The 15,095-nt window shown below is 36.3% G+C and overlaps 1 protein-coding gene across 2 annotated transcripts in view; it reads right to left on the bottom strand.

The window, feature by feature from the left end:
• Positions 1-940: 940 nt before the first annotated feature.
• slc9a7 (solute carrier family 9 member 7) overlaps positions 941-15,095 on the bottom strand; it is a 60,944-nt gene continuing 46,789 nt past the window's right edge. For both annotated transcript variants that reach the window (XM_073870309.1, XM_073870310.1), the window contains 3 exons: positions 10,537-10,615; positions 8,356-8,465; positions 941-2,262 (listed from right to left, as the gene is read on the bottom strand). In XM_073870309.1, coding sequence (XP_073726410.1) covers positions 1,999-2,262; positions 8,356-8,465; positions 10,537-10,615 — 453 coding nt within the window. In that variant the 3' untranslated portion in view covers positions 941-1,998. The remainder of the gene's footprint in view (positions 2,263-8,355; positions 8,466-10,536; positions 10,616-15,095) is intronic.

The raw sequence follows: 15,095 nt of genomic DNA, 5'->3' as shown, positions 1-15,095 counted from the left end.
ATTCTACTAGGCAACAAAAATGAGATTATAAAAATAACATAGAAATGAAATATGAATCCATTAATAAATAGTTCAAAGTAATATAACAATTTACAAAAACAACATAAAACACTCAATAAGTTAATCATTCCAAATTGCATTTACAAATTCCCAATTAAATAATAGAATTTCAAAATGTATTTCAAAAAGGGACTCAAAAAGAGAAACTAACAACTGGATTTATAAATTGAACCACAAATACAGGCCCAAACTAGGCATTTAAAAGGGCATTTCAATGGTTCTCCTTATTCTTTTCGCCACTCAATCTGCCCCTCACTTCAGCCTCTCTACTCAGCCCCTCCGTGACTCCTTGGGTCCTTGCAAATGGTCAAATGAGAAATGCAAATAAGCTATGGTCAGGTGGATGTAACAAGCTCGCTGATTGGCTCTGATTGTACGTCATGCGCAGATTTATAGATCCTCGGATGAGGACCCAAAGAGTCACGGAAAAGCCAAATAGAGAGGCCAAAATGAAAAGCAAATTGAACAGCGAAAAGAACAAGGAGAACCATCGGGAAAATGAAAACAGAAATGTTAAACGGAAATGCCCTTTTAAATGCCCAATTCAAACCTGTATGTATCTCAATGTATAAATCCAGCTATTCATCTCTCCCTTCAAATCGCTTTTCGAAATACACCTTGAAATTTCATCATTTAACAAAAAATTTGTAAATGCAATTCAAAATGATGAACTCATTGAGTGTTCCATGCTGGTCCTGCAAATTATATTAATTTGAACTATTTATTAATGGATTAATATTTAACCTCTACATAATTTTTATAATCTCACCTTCTATTGCCCAACAAAATGCTACACAATGATTTTTTTGCAACTCTGTCCATCCATCCACAGATTCATTAATGAATCTCTAAACAAATCCACCAATTGCTATTTTTATTGTCCAGGTAGTTACCAAATACTGAAGTTCTTTACTACATCCCGCATGACTCCTGTGGTCCTCCACAGCCCACTGCACTCTGTCAATCTCATGCTGTCACTTCACCTTCCTAAATTTTGGAGAGCTGGTTGTCACATACTGTAGTAGTGGCTCATAAAGAGACCATCCACCCTTATAAATTCTCTCTATATATTTTTTGTAGAGGCGCAAAGGGAACGCCACAAGTCCATCTACTGCAGAATGGGGTCTGTTCTGGTTTTAGGAAGTGTTTTATAGGTAACACTCTTTTTAAATTTGATGCAGCTAAAATGCATGGGTCAGACTCATGCATTCGCAGCTATTTTGCATGTTAAATTAAAGGGCGATGCTGCAGGAAAGAATTGGCGTAGGTATCATGCAAACTTGTCAAATAATGTTGCTGGGCTTTCACAAAGACTTGTGATGTACAGCTGTGAGTATTTACAAGGCCTGATGGAAATGATTAGATGTTTACTGTAAATGCAAATGACCTGAAGAAGATCCGATATAATACTGGGTTGTCTGTTCGGTATTTGTATATCAAAACAGTGACTTGTTTCTTTTAGTAATTCCAGCTTTGTGCGTTTCTCTGTAATTTTCCAGCTTCGTCCATCTGAATTTGTAGAAAACAAAGAATGATTGACAAGAAGTGCATGTACGTGACTGTATGGAAGTGCAGAAGGGAAACACACGGCTACTCTTCTGCATCCATCCATTATCAAACATGACAGCACTTATATCATTCAATAGCCAGATCCGTCATTATGCATTCTTAACAGGAGTTTCACATTTCTCTCACATTAATACAGGGATATACAGAATCAGAAGTCTTACTCCATCTGTTTGAGGATGATCTGACTACCTCTGCATTTCTCGCATTTTCCCTCTCCATATATTCCTTCACATTTTAAGCCCCCCTTCATGAGATATTTGAAGGGTCCAGTAGGGGTCGAATCGGGTGATGTGCTATGAAAGTGAAGGCATGGAGCACGGAGAGAGAGAGGCATGGCCTGAGGTCGTAATGAGTGGTGAGGGGGCGGAGTCAAGCGTGGTCCTCGATGGGGAAAACGAGACGAGTGCCGCGGCTCAAGAGCTCTTGTTCGCGCGTGTCCAGTTCTCGCTCCAGAGCGTCCTCCGACGTGCTGTCGCTGCGTTTGCCGTTGACGCCCCAGCCGCCGGCCGATCCCTCGGGGCCCGATGAAGACGAGGCTCCGTTGGCGGTGATGGCCGTGTCGCCGTACGTCAGCGTCAGGTCTCCTTCGTTCAGGATAAGGTCGGAATCGTTGTCTCGAAGCTGCTCGTGGCTCTGCGGGGCACAGTGACAAATCGGACGTGAAGGGAGGAGGGGAGTACACACAAAGATTCTACACAAAGGTTCATGACGGACACTGTGGGGTCACAAAAAGTAAAGAGTAAAAGATGAAGCTACAATTGATGTATTTGCATAAAAGAAAATTTACATACTTACCTGTGATTAAACAAACAAAAGCAGAAAAGTATGAGTGGACGACAATATTCTCTCCCGAAACGAAAAATCTGCTTCACGTCTAAGCAATAATCACTTTTTTCCGTTAAAGCAACACCAAAGAGTTTTTTACCTTAAAATAACGTTTTCAAAAAGTTTCAGTCATTCATCCACTCGAAACAGGGTGAATGGCACTTTCACATTCGCTTTGCAGCCCTCTATCGGCCAAAACCCCACTAAAGAAGTTTCCAACCGTCGGGTCGCGGTCCTTTAGTTAGAGTGAAAACTACAAAAACTTGCTTTACAGCAGACCTACAATCCCCTCTTTGGGGGAGCAAAGAGCAAAAACTCTTTAGTGCTGCTTTAAATGGAAGTTTGCACCCTAAATGGTGTACTTAGTGCCACCAACAATTGTCACAGATTATAAATGCTATACACACATCCTGATAGATATATAGTGTTAAAAGCGCTCTATTTTGAGCTGCCGGTAGTACTGCACTCTGTTTGCTTCAGTCAAGTGCGGTATAAATGTGATACAAATGGCTAAAAAGGTTTAAAGCCGTTGTGCAGTTATAACACTGCTGCTGCCTACATGCAAGCTATTATTAGAGAAATAATCTCTTTTGCACTTGTACATGCATGCTCATAGTGCATAAATGGTCATGTTTCATGCGTTTTCTATTGTGTATTGTCTGGACGGAGATCTTTTCTGAAATGTCGGTAGAGATGGGGCTCGTTTATCAACTTATGCTTTGCAGTATAATTCAATTTAAAAGAGTCATCTACCCACATACTTCGAACTAAATTTATAAAAATTGTCTTATTTTACAGAAAACTTTGTGCTCCACAACTTATACACCACTTGACTGTTAACTATGATCTTAAAAATCTTTTAATCCGAAGGTGTATAGTTAAATTCTTGAAATTACTTTTGTATACAAAAATGAAGAGTTTGGTTCCAAAACGCGATAAATGCAATTAAAAAAAAAAATTGTTACCACCAAAATCAGTATTGTATCAGGTCAGTATTAAAAAGTCAATTCTTTATTTTACGCAAAATCTTATATCCGCTGTGGCAATAATAACCAGTCCTCCTTCTCTGCAGAATGCAATAAATCCGCTTAACCAATCACAGCGCACCATTCCACGCATTGTAAACAACAATGGTGGCGCGTTGAATACACACGGAATCCGAGTTTTCCTCATCTACTTTGTACTTCGTGATCAACAAACAAACAAAAACAAAATAATACTTTTGATGGCAAACATGTGGTGGTTTTCTGTGGCGGAGAAGAAACGTAAGCCACTCGGGCGACGGAAAAATGCCGGCTGTTGCTTGTTCTCACACGACAGCATCAAGCTTCTGCCATGCTAACACATTGATCCCAGAGGATCTTATGAAAACTTCCCATTATTTTACTCAAGTCAACGAAAATCGAGCAGGACCAAAACATTTTACAGCGGATCGCTGTCAAGAAAGTTCATCGACGACGTCCCAAGAATGACAGCAGCAATGAAAGTGTTTTCGTTGCTTTATGATAAATAAAGCATTATGACAAAGTAAGTGTTTTGATGAATGCTATTAATGTTTATTTTTTAATCAGTGTTTTACCACTAGTCAACTAAATGAATATAACATGGCAAAAATGATTGCAAATTTATATATTGATTCAATAAATTTATAGCAATTTTGAAAAAAATACAAAAACAAAATATTTTTATAATAAATCTTTGAAAATCAAATTATGGATTTGAATTTTTAATGTTTTATAACCTAAAGATGCTATGTGAAAGTTTTAACAGAAAATAGTGGTTTGCATCTTGTCACTTTCTTGGTATAGAAAACACATTTTTACCCAAATTAGTCAAAATGGATTTATTGCGTTTTGGAACCAAACTCTTTAAATATACCTGTGCCAAACAGATTAATTTCTTTTATTAGAAAACTATTATTTTATTTTTAAATAGATTACTTAAACTGAATATTGAAAGAAAAGCAGCCAATAAGAGCCCAGATTAAATGTTAACTACTTTGGTATTTTTTAAAAATCACCTTAAAGTGAAACTTCAAGAAGTTTTTATAAAATAGAGTTTTGATTTATTTTGGATGACTTTAGTCACAAACATTATTCCCAGTTACATTTGTGTGATGCCATATGTTATGGATGAGGTGATATTTATTTTTCCACATTACAGCATAATAAGGAATGAGTGAGTGTCACAAAACTTTTGACCGGTAGTGTACATATATTTTTTAGATGCAGTTGGTGGCTCCACAGAGTGTAAGGGGTTAAAACGAAAACGCACTAATGTAAACATAGTCTAAAGTGACTTACTAAAGTGAGAAAAACAAATATCAATCTATATAGAATTCTTTAACTAATATATTATCACAAAATAATCTTTTTTTCAGTTAATCTTTCGATTTGGTTCCTTCTGAGGCGTTCATTTTGTCACCATGACCGGAAAACTCTGTTATCACTCACTTGACCCCCATAAAATAACATTATTAGTTCACCTTTATAATAACTGTAAGTGTCCTTCTTGTATACAGGAACAGAAACAAAATGGAGTTCATCACAAAAAAAATGAAAGTAGTTTGCTGGTACTATGATATCAAAGATGATACCAGATGATATGCTATCACATGGCTCTTTAATATATGCAATATACAGTTTCTTAGCACTATAAATCTACCGAATTTCAAAAAATAAAGATAAACTGCAAACAAACAAACAAAAGCAAGAAAAAATATAGTTTGAGGAAGTAAACACAGAAATGAAAGCTCTGGTTTAAATCTAGACTAGACAGGAGATCAGCGGTCGTGAGGGGGGTGTAAGACGTGTGATGAAAACAAAGACTTTAAAAAAGATAATTCAATTGAAAGAGACAGTGAACCAGGAAACACATGACAGGTTTATGATGGCAATGAGAAAACAATCGAGACAACGAAAGAGGAATAGAGAGATAAACAGAGAGCCACACACAGTGGGCCTTTAGAATAAATGACCCAGTTCAGGAGGATGTAAAATGACAAACATATGACTCACGTCCTGAGCTAAAAACCATCATCTTTATTGATCTCAAAGCCAGTAACAATCGCCCATTATTGTTGTTTTGTTTGCTACCAATACGAGGAGATAACCGTGTTAAGTGGGAGGACCCCTTTGGGCCATTTTTGCTCATTGTGACTCATCAACACAATGCGGGACTGTAAGACGTTTGTGAGCTCAGCCAAGTGGCCCCGGCTACAGTATGAGCTTTGTGACGAATAGGGGAATTTGCAGGAGTGAATGGCAATGTTCTCCCTGATGCTTGAGATATTGGAACGAAACGCCTCTCGGGCTCGCAACTTTCAGAATGCCATCTATGAAAGGCTCTTTTGTGACCGAGCGTCCTCCTTCAGCCAGTGTCCAGTCTAAAAGTGCCAATGCTTTTGTGAATCGGTTTTTCCTCCCTTCCCTTTTCAAACAGGCCTTTAGGAAGTCACAATAACATTAGAAAGCATGCTATGGAAACCAAAACATATCTTCATGGAACATGATCTTTACATAATATCTTAGAAAATCGATAACTTTGACCACTACAATGCATTTTTGGGTTTTGCTACAAATATACCTGTGCTACTTAAGACTAGTTTTGTGGTCCAGGATCTCATTTAACATACTAAAGAGCACTAAAATTAACACATTATTAAAACACCTTTTATTTTGAATTCAGTAATTGAGTAATTAAAAACGTATAATGTGCGTTGCCAATTGAAAATGTGGCTCTAAATCTGCAGATTTGGAATTGACCCAATGTGGTACTAATACGCATGTTAATCGGCCAGTTGGCATAGTTATCTCCAAATGTTGATAATCTCATAAAATATTTAATATTATTATTGCCTTATCTGTATGTTGGTCACTCATCATCACCTCACATTACCCATTGTTCTCGGCCCCTAAGGAAGTAGCTCTTTCTAAGCCATGAATATATAAAAACGTTATTTTTGTGGATGGATGCAGTTGCTAAGGACTTCGTTTGGACAACTTTAAAGGTGCTTTTCTCAATTATTTAGATTTTTTTGCACCATCAAATTCTAGATTTTCAAATAGTTGTATCTTGGACAATATTGTCCTATCCTAAAAAAAAAAAAAAAACCTGTAAAAAACATACAACAATGTAAAGCTTATTTATTCAGATGATGTATAAATTTCATTTTCAAAAAATTTACCTGTATGCCTGTTTTGTGGTCCAGAGTCACAAATTGATTAAAAAAGATTGATTGTGATTAATCACATACAAAATAAAAGTTTTTTGAATAATTCATGTGTGTGTGTGTGTGTGTGTGTGTGTGTGTGTGTGTGTGTGTGTGTATACACACACACACACACACACACACACACACACACACACACACACACACACACACACACACACACACACACACACATATATATATATAATGTTTGTATTTAGGAAACATTTAGATTTATATAGTTTGATATATTTTATATTACAAATAAAAATAAAAAAATATACCTAATAAATGTATATGTGTATTTATATATTATTTACACACACACACATATATTATGCAAACACAAACTTTTATTTTGTATGTGATTAATTACGATTAATCTTTTGACAGCCCTATTATATACACTATAATTCAAGAGTTATTAATATTATTGGGAATTATATTGTAAATGAGTAAAAAAATTCAAATTAAATCAAATTGCTATATTTTAGCATCTCCAGTATAGTCACACTAGTTTTTTTTGTTTTGTTATTTTGGCATCTTATCACCTAACTTGAGGTCTCACCCATGGATGCTAAATAAACATTACCGAAGAAGTCCTCGGTGCTGGGCTCTTATTGTCTGCATTTTTCTTCATTATAAAGTCATGCAATTTAAAGGGGACATATAATGAAAATCTGACTTTTTATGTTTAAGTGCTATAGTTGGGTCCTCAGTGCTTGTATCAAATTAAAAAATGTGAAAAAGATCAACCCAGTAACTTAGTTTCGGTAAACCATTCTCTGCAAGCATGTGAAAAAATAGCTCATTGAAATTTGGCTCCCCTTGTGATGTCAGAAGGGGATAATACCACCCCTTAATCTGCATTATCCAACCACGGTACTACCATTTAGTGCAAAGAAAAGCTCATTTGCATTTTAAAGGACACACCCAAAAATGGCAAATTTTTGCTCACCTCTAGAAAGTGGCAATTTTAACATGCAAATAAATTATCTATAGGTATTTTGAGCTAGAACTTCGTATACGTACTCTAGGGACACCAAAGAGTTATTTGACATCTTAAAAATATTTTTCTATTAAAAAAATGAATATGATGGCATACGTTTAGATTTAAATATTTTTATGATCATGAGAAACATTTCAGTCAAGTAAACCTAAACATTTGAACTCTAGTGTATTTATGTGACCCTGAACCATGAAACCATTTACAATTTGCACAAGTATATTTGTAGCAATAGACCAAAACCATCAAAAATTATTATATATTATGTAAAGATCATGTTCCATGAAGATATTTTATACATTTCCTTCCATAAATATATAAAAACGTGTTTATCATTAGTAATACGTGTTGCCAAGAACTTCATTTGGTCAACTTTAAAGGTGATTTTCTCAATACAGTATATTGATTTTTTTGAACCCTCAGATTCCAGTTTGGACCCGTATGATTGATTTCATGGTCCAGGGTCACACTTAAACATTTTACAAGTCATCGGCCACTCCAATTTCGGTCAATACACATGGAAAAATGACACATACTGAATAATTAATTAAATAATCATCCAAATTCATAGAAATTATCTTTTTGTGGATACTTATAAAATATGTACCTTATATATCATGTACTGTATATTACATACATATTACAAATATATGATAATGAATAAACTCTGTATGTGAGCTCTTACCTCATAAGCCTGGGGGCTGGTCAGACAGCGAGCCAGCGGACCACAGCAGGCCGGCAAAGTGGAGGTCAGTGGAGGGCCACTGTGGGTCAGGATAGGTTTCAGGTAATTGTATTTAGGTTAAGGAGAAAGGATCTGCTGACGTGTCAATACCAGGAAGCTACAGTAAAGGGAATGAGTTATGCAAACATCTCCATAATAAGCATCTCCATTATGAGGAGCTCAGATGCAAAACCACCAAACACCACCTCTGTCAAAAATGAGAATGATGTTAACCGAATGCTCTCTGCACGTATTATACAAATACTTTTGCTTCAAATTTCCTTAATCATAACCTTAGGCCATTCAGAAAGAGGTATTAGGATCTTGAGGTATTAAGAGTTACAAAAGATGCTTTTTATTTTAATTCCTATAAAGACACTTCAGACTGTTACAGTCCAAAGCAAACACTTGAAGCAGCCTGCAACTACGCAAAGCAACAAACTAAGTCTCTAAATTCAGCACAGCACTAAATGTGTCAGCGAGGACTTCTCTCACAACAGATATGTGCTAGTCTCAGCCTCATTACTAGTATGAACAAATCATTATCTGCTAATAAAGAGCCCAACACACACATGCATCTCTAAGCAGGTCAACTAATTCATGTTGTGGCGGCAATGCTGAGTTTCTTCTTTTGACAGACAGGGATAAAAATGGACTAATAGACCCCTTCACGGTTCACGTCACAGGCTGTTCCCACTGCGCATGTCGGGGTCAGAAAAGTCATTACAGCTGATTGAGTTGCGTATTATTCGGTATCGTCAAAAATGCCTACTTACGTCGTGGGCTGTGAAAATCGCACGAGGTCTTCCGTTAAGTTTTCGCGATTCATGCAGAATCTCAAAAACAAAAAAATACAACATCTGCGTCTGTAAGCAATAAACGTGCAGACTGGGACAATGCAAAGATCAAAGAGGCTTGTGTTTGTAGTGCTCACTTCATTTGAGGTAAGTCATCATTTTTCAGCACTGTTAGATTAAATTATAAAGCCTAAATGGTATGAACAGTTCGACCCCGTTCTGCGCGCGCACCCGATAATCATTCAATGTTTACAAACCTTGAAGGGGTCTATATGTCGATGGCTTGAAACCAAGTACACCATGTGATGGATTTGGAAGCGAATAATATGTATGAGTGAGATCAGAGACCAGGATGTCCCCTGAAGGGTTGGAGAGGATGCCAGGTATGCGTTCTGAATATCTCTGTAGGATATCCGACAGCATGGTCCTGTACTCGAAGAGTGGCTGTTTGCCAATTCGACAGCACTGGACTTTTGCATAGCGCATACAAATGCAAGTACCCTCTTTGAAAAGGATCTAAACTAGCTACTTACGCAAATACAAAACAGGACACAAACGCAAACATACCCTACTAAAATACATCTGTAATTTGTGTTAAAGACCTGCGATGTAACCACATGTGATGCCACAGCTGTGCAGGAAGTGGACTGAGAAACGTGAGAAAATAGCACATATGGTGCTTTCACCTCTCTGCAACCGCATGCTAAATAAAACTGGTTTCTACCACCCACGAACTGAAAAGGTGCAGCTTCTACAGTAAAGCACAAAATAATTGCATCGTGAGGGCCCTGCTGAGAGCTCAAAAATCACAGAGTGCTCCACTCCAGACTTGAAAGCTTATACAGAATGCACTGCAATCATGTCATTTGACATTCTGTACAAAGAACACACATAATGAATTTTCCAGCGGCTTTTAGAAAAGTGCAGAGCTCCGGCCGAGCTGGGTTAACTTGGTATTTTTGGAGAGCGAGTTGTGTAGGGAGGGTGAGTCGGTTCAGGGCTTGTGAGGCCTAGTTAGGGTTTAAGAGGAACTCCATCATTGGTCAAAACAAGTGGAATTATTCATCACTTCCATACTCCGCATTTATATTCATGCAGATCTGTTCATATTGAGTCTTCAGCAATATGCATTTCTCTTTTTTCATTTTCCACATCAGCAGATGTCACTTTTTTATTCAAGTCATTTGCATGGCGACACGAAGAGAAGAGTACAGAAGAGTGGGGACAAAGAAGTAAAGCTCAATCGTGCTTGAGTTCTTAATGACAAAAACACAAAAGTGTTTGTGTGTGTGTGTGTGTGTGTGTGTGTGTGTTTTTCTGAATGGCATGCTGAAAGGATACTTGTGGTCAAAAGTGTACCAAAGTCTAAAGAGCCAAGCACTCTCCTGCTTCGTCTTGCTCTGCCCTTCAGACTGGCTTCCGTCCTGAGGAGAGAAAGAAAAGGGGGAAGAATAATAGCGATCATAAATCTAAGTCCCTGTATGCAGGTTTGGGGTACTGATGCAATCTGGGGTCGTTTAATGTGGAAAAAACTCCCATTGCTTATATAATAAATTAATTGTGGATATAATGTTACTTAAATACATACTGAAGATGTTTTTAAAGCAAATCAAAGGTTTAGATACAGTAGGTATAGATACCATTATTCTATTTTGGAAATAAAGGCTTAAAATGTATGATTTCTGCATAAAACATATGAATAAATGAAAGCATAGTTGCCATTAACTACTTATTTAATAAGGTCACCAGTCTAAAAATAAACAATGTCAGTAGTGACATATTTCTCATGGCAATTAATTTGCACATTTTTGCGATTTTCTATCATGGATGTCAGAAGACAAAAATCGTGGGTGGGTCCAAAACATTTACTGGAGTAGATGTAATTTTCTTGTATTCTGGTGCCTTTTAACTCTTTCCCTGCCAGCTTTTAAAAAAAAATTGCCAGCCTGGACCAGCATTTTTTATGATTTTCACAAAAGTTTAATGCCTTTCAGAAAATGTTCTTCTTTAAATATATAAACATGCAATATATCAAATAAAAAACAGCCCATTTGCTTTCAAACAAAAAGCTTTTCATCCTACCTTTATTTATTCTCTTTTTATCACCTCTCAAATATGATTTTTTTTTCTTCAAAAATACCACATTTTGAGCAAAAATTTAGCATTTTTGTGAAGGACTTTTGATAGAGATCAGATTCAGAGCGATTATCAAAACATACATGGGGCTCTATCATTCATTTAACACTGGTGATTTTGCTGTGGCACCCGCCGCAATGCAGCGCAAATGCGCAACGCAACGCAAGTGTCTTTTGCTAGTTTTAACCCGGCGCAATTATCATTTTCACGTTTTTTAAATAGCAAATGCATTTGCGCCCAATGTTGCGCCCATGATCATTCTGGTCTGAAAACGAGGTGTGTTCAGGCGCATTGTTGGTGCGTTGCTATTTTAAGGCAACTAAAATAGACTACGCCATTGATCAACAAAAACCTGGTCTAAAGTCTATGGCGTAATAGTGTTTTTGTTATTTAATGAGTGCGTTAGTAATATGCGCCTATAAACGGGACGACAACGCAGATTTGCTTATCACACACATGGATACGCAGCAGCACAAAAAGGCTTTTAAATATGAAAAATTAAGGATTAAAATGTAAACGATTATTATTCAGTCTCTCGAACATAACTGAGGACCGATTATGAGACGTTAACTTAGAAGGTGTAAAGAGCTGCTTCACCAAATAAATGCTTTGCTTTAAACAAATGCATCTGTTTTTAAAAGTTTTTTTAAATGCTACCCCACATATTTATTGTATATGATGACTCTGTGGATATGGTGAGATGAGAAAGTTTTTAAGTAATGCTTTTTAAAAATTCCATGGGGCTGTCCGAGTGCTGAAACGGTAAATTCTTTATCTTTTGTTTGTATTTTTAGAGCACAAACCTTTTCTTGCATATTTGCTAATTATTTTGAGATTACAATGATTATGTAGAATATTAATACATTTACAGCAATTAAACGCCTGCTATTTTACTTCCATGACTGAAAGAAAACTGCTTCAAAAGGTTTTCATAAAAAATTATAATTTCAATAAAAATGAAAACAACACAATTATTTAACATTAATCTTAAACTGGTGGTCTTCTTCCTCCGCTTAGTTTTTCAGTTTACAAAGTCCATCATCTAAATAGGGATTAGACATAGCGCCAGCGCAACTGGCTTTTAAAGGGGACGAGAGATAAGACTCTCACTGGTTTATTGCACATTACGCCCAAAACACACCCATTACTTATTACAAAATTAGGAACAACCCTTTTTAATTTATTAATTTTTAATTTATTTACTTATTAAACCCAGATTTAATAAGTTTGGTAACCTGGTGTATAATAGTGGAAATACAGATTGCGGGAAAAACTCGTCATTGGCAGGGAAGTGCTTTCTTTTAATTGACGAGTTAACTCCTCAATGACGTGGAAGTTAATAAAAATAATTTTTTTGCCAAAAAGGTTTGTTTAGCTTGTTGTGTCACAGAAGCGCAGCAGGTAAAAGTAGTTAAAATATTAAGTTTAATTTATATGGACTCTAATAAATCAAGTGGACTGGATTTGAGGAAGCAGCAACGTGGAAGTCAAAACACGGAACAGAGTTTTATTTATTAGGGCATTCTTCTAGTGGAATAGATTTGATTGATGGCACTCTGACAAGTGAACAGACAAACGCGCTACATTAGAGAAAAAGTGAGTGAGTCCAATATCATTGGTCTAAAAACAGTGGGTGGGTATAATGGTTCCGAAGCCTATGTTTTCTATCATTAAACCTAATTTATATACAATTATATGTAGAGCTCAGATGCACAATTGGCACAGATGGCGTTAAACCCGTCCTCAAAAATAAGACATTGATTAACCAAGTGCTCTCTGCAAATATTATGTGTTCATCAAATACTTGGAATGAAAACATCATTTGCAATGTTTTTATTTGCATCTTTAGTGGATTTTGCCCAAAAAAGCCTGCATGCACTTAGAGGGTTTTGCAGTGAAAGACAGTCAAATTTGTTAAAAAACACTTTTGATTTTATGTAAGGGATAATGTATTGACAGCAGGTTGTTGCCCCAATACTGTGATGAGGACTTGACACGAAGCAGAGGGTCTTGTATCACACTGAAGGGGTGATAACCCACTGCCTGTACATTACCCTGCATCTCAAAATAACATACCTTGGAATGTCACCACTGGCCAATCAGAATCAAGCATTTCAGAGTGCCGTGTAGTAACATAAGTTAATGCACAATAAACTAACATGAATAACTGTACTGGCATAAACAACGATTAATAAATGCAAAAAATCATATTTTTATTAGATTTACACTTTTTAACTGCTTAAAACTCAAAGCTTGTACTAACTGTAAAACAACAGCCAGTAAGGCCACCAAAACAAATCACCAATGGCGACACCATACCATACTGCAGACATTTCACTGTGTGGTGTATGAAACCTTAAACCAGTTAACACACTCAATTTGAACTCAATATTCAGATTCACTCCTCAATCAGTGAAACCTGAAGAAAATCTTGTTCTGTTCTTCTGACACTCAGTACGTTTATTCAAACTAATCTAATGAGTTCAAAGTCTAACGTTGCACTGGAACAGATTATAGCTTAATGCTATCACATACAAGCTCACAGTAACACTACACTGCAATTCCTCCAATCTCACTCCTCCTATACAGTATGTGTGATGGAGAAAAATCCCAGAGTATGAACAAAACTATCATAAAGATAGCTAGATGGTGTTTGTGTTCTCAAATAAAACATGTGCTAGGTATTTCTGCCATTGTACTATTGTGGAATGAAGTAAACCAGGCAGTATAAAGATAAGTATTTAGTTTCTAGTTCAATTCTGATTAAAATGTTTTATTTAAAGTTCATCATGTCAGTGTGGACAGATGCATGTACACACACTCTTTTAAACAGGCCCACGGGTTTCATATTTACAGTTCATTACACGGCACTCTAAAATGCTTGATTCTGATTGGCCAGTTGCGACATTCCAAGGTATGTTACTCTGAGATAACTAATAACACATGGTAACCCGGATTCTACAAATCATATTCACAGGTATAATATTTATATTTTAATATTACAAAAAATTGAATATAAATATGCATTTTAATGACATATAAACATTATATTTACAAATGATTAAACCAAATAGCATGTTCATCATATTTGAACGTCTTTTCTTATCTTAAAGGGGTCATATATAACATTATATTTACAAATGATTAAACCAAATAGCATGTTCATGATATTTAAACGTCTCGTCTTATCTTATCTTAAAGGGGTCATAGTGTGAAAATCTGACTTTTTCCTTGTTTAGATGCTATAATTGGGTCCCCAGTGCATCTATCAACCTAGAAAATGTTAAAAAGATCAACCCAGTAACTTAATTTTGGTGAGCCATTCTTTGCAAGCATGTGAAAAAATAGGTCGTTCAGATTTCGCCTGTTTTGTGAGGTACGTAGCAAGGCCAATTACAACAATGCCGCCCCTTAATCTCCACTTTTCAACCACGGCACTGCCATTTATGCAGAGAGAGAGAGATAGAGAAAAAATAATTGACACCACAATTGAGTTTCAATTGCAACAAACCACCATCATTGCGATCAGTGCCACTCATTTGCATTATAAAGGACAAACCCAAATAAGGGCACATTTTTGCTCAGGCCCACACAATGGGAATTTTAAAATGCTATATTTAATTATCTGTGGGTTTTTTTGCGCTAAAACTTCATATAAGCACTCCGTGAACACCAAAGACTTTTTTGACATTTAAAAAAAAACTCAAAATATGACCTTTTCCTTCCAGAAGGTCTGTATTTGTTCAAAATTACCAAATAAATTGTTCC

Source organism: Misgurnus anguillicaudatus, chromosome 8, assembly GCF_027580225.2.
Source record: "Misgurnus anguillicaudatus chromosome 8, ASM2758022v2, whole genome shotgun sequence".
In the NCBI taxonomy this organism is placed as follows: Eukaryota; Metazoa; Chordata; class Actinopteri; order Cypriniformes; family Cobitidae; genus Misgurnus; species Misgurnus anguillicaudatus.
The sequence above is the reverse complement of the archived record's forward strand: the minus strand, read 5'-3'. Positions and strand labels throughout refer to the sequence as shown.